The 13,203-nt window shown below is 43.1% G+C and overlaps 1 protein-coding gene across 1 annotated transcript in view; it reads right to left on the reverse strand.

The window, feature by feature from the left end:
- Positions 1-13,203, reverse strand: part of tspan15 (tetraspanin 15) — a 60,159-nt gene that overhangs the window by 26,316 nt on the left and 20,640 nt on the right. Inside the window, exon 4 of the mRNA XM_083760127.1 lies at positions 13,073-13,168. Within this exon, the coding sequence (XP_083616253.1) occupies positions 13,073-13,168 (96 nt within the window). The remainder of the gene's footprint in view (positions 1-13,072; positions 13,169-13,203) is intronic.

Below are 13,203 nucleotides of genomic sequence, written 5' to 3' on the forward strand. Positions count from 1 at the left end.
GTCTTGAGACAACTTGTTGTGATTTGACACTTTAATAAATTTGAATTGAATTGAATTCATGACATTGACATTCAGTCCTCTGCACCAGAACCAACACGTGGAAACTCAATGACTTGTTTTTTTCTTCTTTGAATACAAACTCTGGTGCCCACATTAGCGTTTGGAGGGTTGAGAAATCTGATTAGATTGTTAATGAAACAACACTTGGCCGTGGAAAACTAAACGATGCCGAAAGCCAAGTTTTGAGCGGTGCACAAACTGCACATGTTCAGCATGGTAACACCAGCCAATATTTCAACTATTCAGGTTATGATGAATAATTCTTCATTCAAGGTTCATAACAAGAGCCAGTGGTGGAAAAGAAGTACTAAGTAGTGGTATCAATACTGCAATATGGAAATACTCTGTTACAAGCAAAAGTCCGGAATTCAAAATTTACTTGAGTAAAAGTATAAAGGTATTGCATCAAATTGTATTAGTACCAAAAGTACCAAAAGTAGAAAGTACTTACTGTGCAGAATGTCTGATTTCAAATGTATATTTGTTGTTGTTGAAAAGAGCAGATTTACAAGCTCACAATGGGTCACATTGCGACGCATTGTGAGCTTGTAGATCAGCTATTTCCAAAGGCCGAAATGTACGGTATATAGGACTGAAGTGGTTAATGCATGTTTTGTAATAATAATCCAAATCTACAATGTAACTAGTAACTCAAGTTTTTAAATAATTGTAGTGGAGTAAAAGTACAATATTTGCCTCTGAGATGTAGTGGAGTTAGAAGTAAAGGTTTTGGTAATTGGAATTACTCAAGTACAAATACCTCAAAATTGCACTAAAGTACAGTACTTAAGTAAAAGTACTTAGCAAGTACCACTGGCAAGAGAAAGATAGGGCATCGTAGAAGGGCTGCCAATGTAACACAGGCTTCATTGGAGCGACAAATCAATTTCAATTTCATCAGTTCAAAACATAAACCAAGTTAATTAATTGGATAGCAAGCTGAACCCTTCATTTTAAGAGACAGAAGAAGGGATACAGGCAGGTACAAGCCAAAAAAAAACATTTTAAGATAAAAGTTTATGTTACGTACAGTATCCGGCTCATACCCATGCTCACTTATAACCTGCACATATCAATAATTTCATTGTACAGTTAAAGTAAAACATATCCTCTAAGAAAATACACGAATGCATGCATGGGCCCAGTTTCTTTACTGCGTATCTGGTCAATCAGTGTGACCTACAGTATGTGTATGTATACTATACAGTAGGTCTATGAAGAAACACTGCAATCAACCTGTTTCAAAACAATGTCACACAGTTAACAGGGGCAATAGACAACATTCAGTCCAACTTTCAAAACACCTCTGCTACAGTATATAAGGTTAGCCATTTCCCCGTCACATCTGAGTGACAGCAGTGATTTTGTTTGCAACAGTGCCTGTATTTTACCAGCAAAAACATTTGTATAACTTGCTAACAGTATTATACTTGCATGAGCAGTGACTGCAAGCACGCAAGACTAACTTTAATCGATCGAAAGAACAGAGGATACAAACTAAACAGTTTTCTCATAATTTCTCTCCCCCTAACTCATTCATTATCATGAGGACGTGTGGGTTAACAGGTGGAGTTGGCAAATCGGTTTCTAGCCTAAAGTCCAAAATGACATACCGTAATTTCCGGACTATAAGGCACACCTGAATATAAGCCGCAACAGCCAAATTTAGGGAAAATCCCAAATATGTACAGTACGTATACAAGCCGCACCGGACTATAAGCCGCAGGTGGCCCCCTAGTGGCCGTTTCGTTAGCTCAGAGCCTTAGATGTCTCTGCGTTAGCTGTAAAAATCCATAGATTAGCCGCACCGTTGTATAAGCCGCAGGGTTCAAATCATGGGTAAAAAGTCGCGGCTTATAGTCCGGAAATTACGGTATCTTGAAATGCAACTTTCAATCTCTTCGCTTGGACAAGCCAACATAATGTATTCTCAGAGCTTTGATGCATTTTTGTCACTGAACAGTTTTTGGTACATATCTACAGACAGCATATCACATGTTTCATGCACGCTCTCTCACCCATCAACTTATACGTCTTAAAGCATGCTGGCTGGCTGTAGTTTAAGTCCAAAGTGACTCAAAGGCACTCTTTGTTTAAACCAATGCTCACTCGACCACAATCACTGTTAGAACGCTCTCTCACTCTATGCTCTCTTTTTTACTTTGTCAACATCATTGTGATATCCTAGTGCTTTGATTTCTATCATTTTCACAACAGGGAAAATGTCATTCCACCAGTACATGCCAGTATAAACATTACTTGGAAGCTTGCCAAAACCAAAACTGCCACCACACAAGATCAGTGCCCATTTTCGCATTAGATGGATATCAAAATTTCCACTATACTTCACAGCACTAGTGCACTTTGGATATGTGAAAACATGGTAATACTAACGCAATGCCTGCTAGAGTGCTATGCAGTGCTATTAATCCTACTCCCGCCCCACTCCCGCTGGATTTCTCTGACCACTCCCGCAATCATTTCATTTTGACTGCCCGCAGTGACTGCGCGTTTCCGCCACTCCTGCCCGCAACAAAAGATTAAGTCCCATTTTGTCCCGCACCATCCCACAATTTTAACTTTTAGTCTCGCTAAACCAGCAATATTTCCATTGAGATCGAAAAGAAAATACATTTACCCAAACAGTTGCTGAGATTGAGGTGTGCACGAGAGAGGGGTTGTTTATTTGTGTGAGGAGTTGCTCACATAGTCACAGATAGAGGGAAAGTGTTTATATTTGGCCCGCCACACAATAATGCATATACTGTAGGGGAAACACCGCATTGCACCACCCAATCGACCCAAAGCAGTTTATAATCTATTTAGAGTGCTGACCACTCTGTGGTCATTCACTAAGACACCAGTGTCCATGGGAGGAAGAGAAAGTGATGGAGAAACTAAGAGAAAGTGATGGAGAAACTACATGAGAAAAATGGTGCATTTATAATGGTGCATTTATATAGCGCCTTTATCCAAGGCGCTTTACATAGATTGTGCAATACATTCACCCACATTCACCCATTATATACACCATGCGGCGGAAGCCATGCAAGGTACCAACCAGCACATCGGGAGCAATTTGGGGTTCAGTGTCTTGCCCAAGGACACTTCGACATGTAGACAGGAGGAGCCGGGATTCGAACCGCCGACCCACGGATCATTGGAAGACCTGCTCTACCTCCTGAGCCACAGTTGCCCAGAAAGACAGAGATACTTAATTTATACTCTTATCGTACAATGCTCTCCCGCACCAAAAACAGCTGATCTATAAGCTCACAACACGTCACAATTCGTACTTATAGTTCTACAAGGTCCCCGAGGATAGTCCACAATTTCCCTCTACACCAAATATAAATATTAATACATTAATATTTTCTCCTGACTGTTCTCCTGAACGCGCACTAGAGTACATAGAGAGAAACAATGAATAAATTAATAAATATGCGGCTGCTCTCTTTGACAAGCAGTGTGATCAGTATGCTTGCATAACTCTCCTTCTCATTGGCAAGGTTTCACTGGGCAGGATTTCCAAGTGCCAGCTTTGAACCCAAAGGAGGGTCACAGGAAAGCATAGTAATTATAAAGTAGTGTCCAAACGTGGTTGGCTGTGTTTCCAAAAACCTACAGTGGCTGTCATTAAATAAGGTTTAATAAAACATTCTACACTCGTAGGTGATAAAGAAAATGACATTTTCGTTTGAGGGTGGCCTTGACTGGGTGCCCTTATGCTATCTTAATTCGGTGCTTGCTTGATTACTTTATCAGCTGAAATGTTCACCTACTGTATCTCATCACACAGCTGCGCAGTTCCCACCTGGCATTTCTTACATTGCACACTAATTTATCTGAGTGCTGTAAGTGGTGGATTCCTGGGCCCTGGTTTATTGTGTGGTGGTATAGTCATGATTATTATTAGAAACCTAGGTATTACACCTACTATACCTGGAAATATCCAGGCAGGATGTCTAAAACACCACAGCAGATATGTGTTGTGTTGCTGCTAATGGTCAGCAGGTACACTGCAGAGTAGGAGGTTCACCCCCCTCCTTTGTGCCAGTGGCCATCAAGCTCCACAACTAAGCCCCGAGGCAACATTCAGTTTTGTTCATTTGTTATGGTTGTTGTGAAGATGCCCGTTAAGGATAACTGCTGTAAATGTTTCATTGTGTTCAGTTTTACCACTCTCTTTCCTCCCACCACCAAATATTTTATCTGTCACATCCCATAGTAGAACAAATGCAGTCTTCCCGAAATAATACTGTTCATTTCCATTCTTCTCAGCTGTGGGTGGAAAGAAACTCATTCTCCAAACTCTTCAGAGGTCAATTAGCCCAACTGTAGCCAGTAGCGCACACAGATGGCTGCAGTAACTCAATGTCTCGAAATAAATTGCCTGCTGACTGACTGAGAGAACAACCGCAATAGAACTGAATTAAAGGAACGACAAACAAACAAACATCAACGGACTGTGGATGACGATGCAGACTGGCTTGCACTTGAGGTGTAACACAGCCTGGGGCTCAAAGGCTTTAAAGGAAGAGCTATTTTCTCTCTCAGCAGGCTGTCGGAGCCCTCAACACGGCGGGAGCTGTAATCATCTGTAAATAAAACAAGCATGCTTTGAGTTGAGTTCATATAGCTCCTGGGCGGCGCTAGCTCAGGAGGTAGAGCGGCTGGCTTTGCGAAACGGAAGGTCACACATGGTCAAAGTCACATCTATTATATCTGCCAGTGGTAGTACTACAATTGCAGCTCACTTGTAATTTAGAAAATGCTACTATCAAAATTGGATTACGCTTTTTTGATTAATTTTGCAATTTCCTTGTGTGAGCAATAAAGGCCACATTACAGACATTCTATTCCAATTCCTAAAGACAAAAGGGAGCCATCGTTGGACACAGATCTGGGACATAAATGTCACCTCTCCATTGCAACACAACGAGAGGGGCGGTGAATGGAAAAGGTCAACCACACACACACACACACACACACACACACACACACAGAGGACGAGAAGCGTGCACACATCCGCCTCGTTGACGGCAGATGGTATGGGGGGGTCAGACCAACATGGAATGAATTCTGTACCGGCCATGTAAGGAGCATGTCTTGAGTGTACAGGATTTGGTCAGATCAACATATGGAATGTCAGAACAGGTCAGCTCCATACAGTATAAGGAGATCTAAGGGTGGCAGCGTGGACATTCTCTTGAGTGGGTTTGATGACATCAGGGATCACCATATATGGGCTTAACTGCGACAGCAGGTCGCATTTACTATGACATCAGGGATGGATGTCACGTGATGTCACGATGACCTGGGCACCATATAGGCCTATGGGGGCTTGCCTGGGGTGACCAACCAACACACACACTGACGGGAAATGCGATATTCCATAGTTAACTGCGAGCTGCGGTCGCAATGACCAAGTCAACCAAAGTGCTGTACAGGTTAAAAGAAAACAAAGAGGAAACAATATAAACAGATATTAAAATACAAATATAAACGGGCATTAGAAAACAAGAGCAAACAGACATTAGCAGGCAATATAAAAGGCACAAGCAAGCAAATATTTACCCCAGCGAGGGAAAGACAGGGTTACCTCAGCTGTCAAAGGCCAAGGAGAAGAAGAAATAGGTCTTGAGCAGGGATTTCAAAATATCTGTCGACTGGGCGCATGATTCCAGAGCCTGGGGGCAGCCGCCACAAGGTTAGGACATAAACAATAGCCACAGGCAGTCTATTCTTCAGGCACATGACACAAATCATTTGGACATTTTAATGTGTCCGACCTGCATGATGCCCATCATCACTGCACTAAACTATAATTACATAAGCTGACAAATAAGCTGATGAGTTTACCAAAGGTTGCTCAGGGCGATGGACTAAGACATGTTGGAACTACCCCATCCCTCGCTTTGATCATCTACTGTAGGGCAGGGATTCCCATAACCATGAGGTAGGCCTTGAGCATTGAGCTGCAGAATTCTACTTGTTTAGTAGGTAGTGGGCCGCTGATGGTATGGTGTCAAAACTTATCAACTTAATATGGAAAACCTTTTGTTTTTCCAAGGCAAACATGTCATTATGTCATCAATCGAGTGATGTAATGTTTTTGGCACCTGGCAGATGTGTGTATGCACTTAGCTCTGGTCCATAGATGGCTATATGTGGCAGTAGGGGAGACCGCTCTTCCACACACCACACTGCACATTATCAATCATTTACAGTCCTCAGTTCAGGACAGGTCGGATCAGGGATGTCCGCAACTCCGCATGCATATCATGATACAACTGATATAATATCAATTATTGATCTCTCTCGCGCACACACACACACACACACACACACACGGGGATTGTGTTCTATCTATCTATAAATATAGGCTATCTACTGTCTTTCAACTTTTGCTATGAGGTTCATCTATAGGCCTACATGAACGCAATAAACCAATTGAAATGATTCCCTCAAATAAATCTTATCTATATGCCATTGGTTTATCGATTCAGAACGCAGCAAACCAATCACAAAACACGGGCAACATATTGCATAAATAAAGGTATGATTCAAGCTACCGACAGACACACACACACATACACTGATACACACACACACACACACACACACACACGACGACCGGCTGAGAGCGGACTTCTCCTCCCCTCTTCTCGGCGAATGTTTGGCCACTTTGGGGGGAAAGTGGGAAACTCTGACACCGGTTGGAACTATATTGTTTAATTGTTTTTCCATCTATCGATCTATATCTGCTAATTCATCAACCGTGTGTGTGTGCACTGTTTAGTCCACATTCAGCGACGTATAGCGTTCTGGACTGGCCAGTAGTCCGCATGAATGGCTTCGATGAGAACTGGGGGGGGGGGGGTGAATGCACGATCAATTCTCCCCAGAAAAAGTGTCAATCCAATGGGAACACGGAACACAACCTGTTTTCACCGCTTCGACAACTTGTTTCTCATATAAACTTTAATTTCTATCGATAAAATCGGCTATGGTCTTGCCAAATATCCTTTCATATTTCATATAAAGCCCATATTTAAAAAGTTTATTTTTTTATTCGGAGATTCCAGTCGCACAGCTTTCGGAGAGGAAAATGTTTTTGTGAAATGATCTCAACTCCGCCCCCTCAAACCACGCTGTGCTCTGATTGGCTACACGCAGCTTTTAAAAGCTCCAGCGTTTCAAAGCAGCTTTAAAGTTAAGTTTTGGTGAGAACAAAAGCAAAGCAAAAAAAAAAAAGCTGTTCATTCCAAGCTTCAAAGCTCAAAAGCTGCTCTGCATAGAGATAACATGGGACCACGAAGCCAAAGCAGAAAGCTAGCTTGTGCGGTGGGAATGGGGCATAACTGCTTCTATGATTCTGGCCTGCATTAAGGCTCTGCTACTTTCACTTTTAAATCTCACATGGAACTCAGACGAGCCTCTCCTCTTTAGCGTAAATAAAAAGAACATTTTTGCTACTCACCAAAAACAAAGGCGGGTTGAAAGCCTACTTTCCTTAGTGGGAGCACTCTGAGCCCCCCACCACACATATAAACGGTACTTTTTGGCCAGAAACAGGATTTTTTTTCACCGGAGGAAAAATATTCTCTGAGGCAATTTTCTGGGCAATATCGGTAGAGGGCACATTAGTATTTTTTCCCCCGGTGGAAACAAAATCCCTTAACCCATTCTGACCTGAGATCAGATTCTAAAAATGTCTATTACATCCTGACAGTTTCATTATTAACCCATTCTGACCTGAGATCATATTCTAAAAGTGTCTTCGATTTTTCAAAAATAGCAGACCTACAAGCTCGTATCGCGCCACTCGGTGGCGCGATATGAGCTTGTAGATCTGCTATTTTTCAATAGCTAAAGCATAACATGATGCCAACACCAAAATGGGTGCCCGGTCAGAATGGCTTAAGTACCGTTTATACGTGTGGTGGTGGGAGCTCAGAGTGCTCCCACTAAGGGCCGATTCATACTCCTATTTTAGAGCCGAATAAAAGTTGGTTCGGCTCTGTAGAGCCTACAATGTGAGTGTCATTTGAGGTTCGGGGGGGCGGGTACCGTCCTGAAGTCGGCTCTTCGGTGCCACTGAAAATTTCTGACGAGCCGAAATCATTTCGGCACTACAGCGCCGAAACAGCAGTAAAATAGGAGTATGAATCGGCCCTAAGGAAAGTAGGCTTTCTAATGACACAACGCGCCTTTGTTTTGATGAGTAGCAAAAACGTTCTTTTTATTTACGCTAAAGAGGAGGCTGGTCTCTGAGTTCCATGTGTGATTTAAAAGCGAAAGTAGCAGAGCCTTACTGCAGGGCAGTAAGGATATGGACCAGAGTTAGTATGAACTATGCATTGTGTATATGTATGACAGTTTTTTGTGACTATGACGGGGGGCATTGAACTCGTGTTTGGGAGGGGGGTGCAGTGTTGCGTGCTGAATTAAAAAAAATGCACATGTCGTCTATCATTTTCAATGAAAGCTGAGCGAGCACTGGTCCTCTGAAAGTGATACAGTTACACACAGTGGTGTCATGCTCGTAGAACGCAGTACCACACCGTGGTATGAAAATAATTGTGACGTGCACAGGTACGGAACGGAACGGTGCATGCGCATGCACGCTAGAACACATCCCCCTAGATCAGGGGTCCCCAAACTTTTTCCTGTGAGGGCCACATAACTTTTCCCTTCTCTGATGGGGGCCGGGGTCAGTTTGTAACAGAAAAAGTGTGACGATCGCAGGGGTGCCTAAACGTAAACATTTTTTTTCCCCAGAAAGCCACACATAACCAAATATTAATAACCCGTGCACGTACTGTACATACAGCACTACAGGGCTGCATAGTGCATGTACTGTGCATGCAGCAGTGCCAGGGTTTCCTGCACAATGTTGTTGGCATGGCGCTGCGCCATGCTTGAAATAAATCGCGCCATGCCAAGCTGTTTTTTTTTTGAGGGGCCTAGTGAATCATGGTGTGTGTGTGATATGAAATGTCCAGTGCCTCCCCAGTGTCTCCCCAGTGCCTCCCAGTGTCTCCCCAGTGCCTCCCAGTGTCCCCCTGAGTGCCTCCCCAGTGTCCCCCTGAGTGTCTCCCCAGTGTCTCCCCAGTGCCTCCCCAATGTCTCCCCAGTGCCTCCCAGTGTCCCCCTGAGTGCCTCCCCAGTGCCTCCCCAGTGTCCCCCTGAGTGTCTCCCCAGTGCCTCCCCAGTGTCCCCCTGAGTGTCTCCCCAGTGCCTCCCAGTGTCCCCCTGAGTGCCTCCCCAGTGTCTCCTCAGTGCCTCCCCAGTGTCTCCCAGTGTCTCCCCAGTGCCTCCCAGTGTCCCCCTGAGTGCCTCCCCAGTGCCTCCCTGAGTGCCTCCCCAGTGCCTCCCCAGTGTTCCCTCAGTGCCTCTCCAGTGTCCCCCTGAGTGCCTCCCCAGTGTCTCCCCAGTGCCCCCCTGAGTGTCTCCCCAGTGCCTCCCAGTGCCTCCCAGTGTCCCCCTGAGTGCCTCCCCAAGGTCTCCCCAGTGTCTCCCAGTGTCTCCCCAGTGCCTCCCAGTGTCCCCCTGAGTGCCTCCCCAGTGTCTCCCCAGTGCCTCCCCAGTGTCTCCCAGTGTCTCCCCAGTGCCTCCCAGTGTCCCCCTGAGTGCCTCCCCAGTGCCTCCCCAGTGCCTCCCCAGTGTCTCCCCAGTGCCTCCCTGAGTGCCTCCCCAGTGCCTCCCCAGTGTTCCCTCAGTGCCTCTCCAGTGTCCCCCTGAGTGCCTCGCCAGTGTCCGCCCAGTGCCTCCCCAGTGTCTCCAATAGCAATACAAGAGCAATAATACAAATTAATCTTAATTTATTATTCAAATTATTTGCTCTCATCCAGTGCTAATGAAAAATCCTATATTTTGGCTATATTGCTTGAGGCAGGCGGGCCACATAAAATGACATGGCGGGCCGTATACGGCCCACGGGCCGTAGTTTGGGGACCCCTGCCCTAGATTAACGCACAGTCTCATACACGGCTCCAGTAGGCTAGTGCTTCGGTGTTGTTCTGCACGCAACAAGAATGCCTTCTCCTCCATCAAAGAAGAGATCCATCATCCATCATTCATCCAGAGATTCATCCAAACGGTTTTGTTACTGCAGCGCAGTAAAGAAGTTTAGTCTACTTTACTTTAGTCTACTTTTGTGTTTGTGTGTCTAAAGCTCTCCTACACTATGAATAATATAGGCTTACGCTTATATCAGGTGTTCTGTGTGCAAGAGCACATGTAGGCCCGTGCATGTGCCATGGTACAGAAGAAAATGTAATCAAACCCGTCGGAAGTGAGTTGTACTGTACTGTACTGTACTGTACTGTACTGTACTGGCCCTCCTCACTGGTCTGTTTATCTGTGTCTGTGTGTTAGGCTGTGCAACAGTGACACTGGTGGTGGTGAACAAACGCTAGAACGCTATTTTCGTGCACAGACACAGGGACACATAGGGACAGACCCAGGGAGGCAGGGACACAGCCAGCCACACACATAGCTGTCTATAGGAGTCAAAAATCACCTTTACACCACTGGTTACACACCAAAGTTGCCAAAGTAAAATAGTCTAACTTTTCCTCTGTGATGAGCGAGGTAAAGAAGTGTTGACTGTTGAGTGAGCTGTACTTGAAAAAAGCTTTTTCACAAAACATGCAATAAACCTATTGGTACTGCAGGCACTGTCCACATTGCTTTTGATTTGATTTGATTTGTTTGATATATTCAAGATACAGTTCAAAAAGAGCAGTACAGAATTGTCAGGATTGTCAGGAAGAACATGCGTTAACTAAAATCAAAATAATAAGGACATTACAACGACACTGTCATAGATCAGTAAACAAAACAATACATAATAAATAGATAAATACAGCACTATTCTAGCTTGCCCATCAGCCAGTTTTTCAACAAAAAATTCAAGGACTGGGCAAATTTAATTTCCCTTGGGATTTTGTTCCAATCCTCCACCCCTGTATATTTAAATGAGCTTCTGCCTACCTTATTTTTTAGGTTTGGTGGTTTAAGATCAGCTACACTCGCCCTTGTATTCAAGCTATGGGACTCGTTGACATACGGGAAGTAACGTTTAAAATATGTTGGGCATTTTTCCTTTAAGATTTTATAGACCATAATGAATCTCAGTTGTTTTATTCTGCCTTCGACTGGAAGCCAATTTAATTCTCTAAAGTGGTTAGCACCAATGTGGGTTCTTGGGAAGAGATACAGAAGTACCCGCATTAGTTTATTTTGTGATATACTGCTGTACCAGGTTAGGCATGTGTAGTCAAAATGACATTGGACTAAACCATAGTGGTTCTGTCTAGGAATGTAGTGATCCTAGCTAGGAACTTAGTCCTTGCGTGGATCTTGCCAATAACTGAGTGAGCCATCGATTCACTGGTCATGTTCTGGTCTAGTGTGCAACCTAGATAATATGTGACGGATGTGTTCACCTGGAGTTTAAGTCCGTTACTCCGTTACGTTAGTTTGATGATATAGCCTCAAGAAATTGAACCAGAGGGGAAACTTCTGGATTCACCGCACACTCTTGAAGTCTTGATGTACTCGTGCCTCCTGGTCTTAATGGATTGATTTTATGTTCCATCCATAAGTTGTTTAATTTGTCTGTTTGATTTTCTTTCGTTATGTCACTTTTTGTCCATATACTTTCTCTCCGTAATAAATACGTTTGTCTCACAAAGTTAGATAAAAGGTTTCTAAAATGTCTAACCAGAGTATCCACACTCACAGTCATGGTATGATTACACGTTCAGCATCCCTAAGGTCCTACAAAATAAATTGAAGGTTGATTACTAAAACGTCCCAGAACTCATCTCCTTCCTGTTCATTGTATTAGACTTGGTTTCACTTATCAAATAAAGTATGGTTCACAGGATTGTAAATGATGTGAATCGCAAATATTTATGCAATTACTTTTTCAGGGTTAGTGATGGATAACCACTCCGCAAGAGATACTTCCACAGACTTCAAACCAGTGTTGTTTTCGTCGACTAAAACAATGACAAAAGATGTTTGTCGACTACCCTTTTCCACGGACGAAAACTAAATGGAAACTAAATTAAAACTAAGCTATGATGACTAAAACTAAGACTAAATATACAGACAAATTCGTCAACAAATAAAAACTAGACTAAAATGTTAGGAAGGGACTAGTGGACAAGAGATCCAGTACAAGTCATTTTACACTTGGTTGCATGCTGAAAATAGCAGATCTACAAGCTAGACGCGTTGTGAGCTTGTAAATCGACTATTCTCAGCTAGAGTAAAATCAGTCATTACGACGCATCAAGACCCGCCAAAATACATTTTAGTCGACTAAATCAACTGTAGATTTAGTCGACTAAAATCTTATGATATTTAGTCGACTAAAACTAGACTTAACACTAAAACATTCCAGGTGACTAAAATGAGACTAAAACTATGTAATGTAATGTAAACTATTCAAGACTCAAACTTGACTAAAACTAAAATCTAAATCTGCTGCCAAAAACAACACCGCTTCAAACCATGCAGGCTTAAAAGCTGCATGGGAAAGGACACATCTACAGTATGCACAGCAGCAGTCTTTTGGTATGGGCTGCCAGCAAACTTATCAAATCAATTAACATTATGAATGGAGGATGCTCAATACCAGCTGGTCGTGATTGTAATAGTATTTTGTTTATATGAAAATGTTCTTTATATTGCTTCAAGTGTTTATATCCCTTCTGCTAACCCCCTCCAGGGCACACATTTACATCAATAGGACCACAGTGAAATTTGCTCTTGCGCTTTTTTGTGTTTTCATTTTGACTTCTGTGTGCAACATAATGTTTTCTGGTCAATACAAAAAAAATGTAAAGGTCTGTTTAGTTACATTTGTACAATCTCAACATGGATAACACTTAGTATTTTGCAATTCCTATTTTTGTTTGCCCCAACAATAAAATAAAAAAATAAATCTCATAAATGGACAAAAACGGGATGAATGGGAAGCGTTTCGCTCTACCTTTTTCTGCACAAAGTCCATGATGTTTTTGAAGTCCAAATCATCGTAGTAGTTCACCATGCCTTTACGGATTTGCTTATTCAATAAGTCCACTGTCTGTGAAAGACAAATAGACATTTTTGTTAGATAAG

This window comes from Protomyctophum parallelum (assembly GCF_964188405.1).
Source record: "Protomyctophum parallelum genome assembly, chromosome: 2".
Classification (NCBI taxonomy): Eukaryota; Metazoa; Chordata; class Actinopteri; order Myctophiformes; family Myctophidae; genus Protomyctophum; species Protomyctophum parallelum.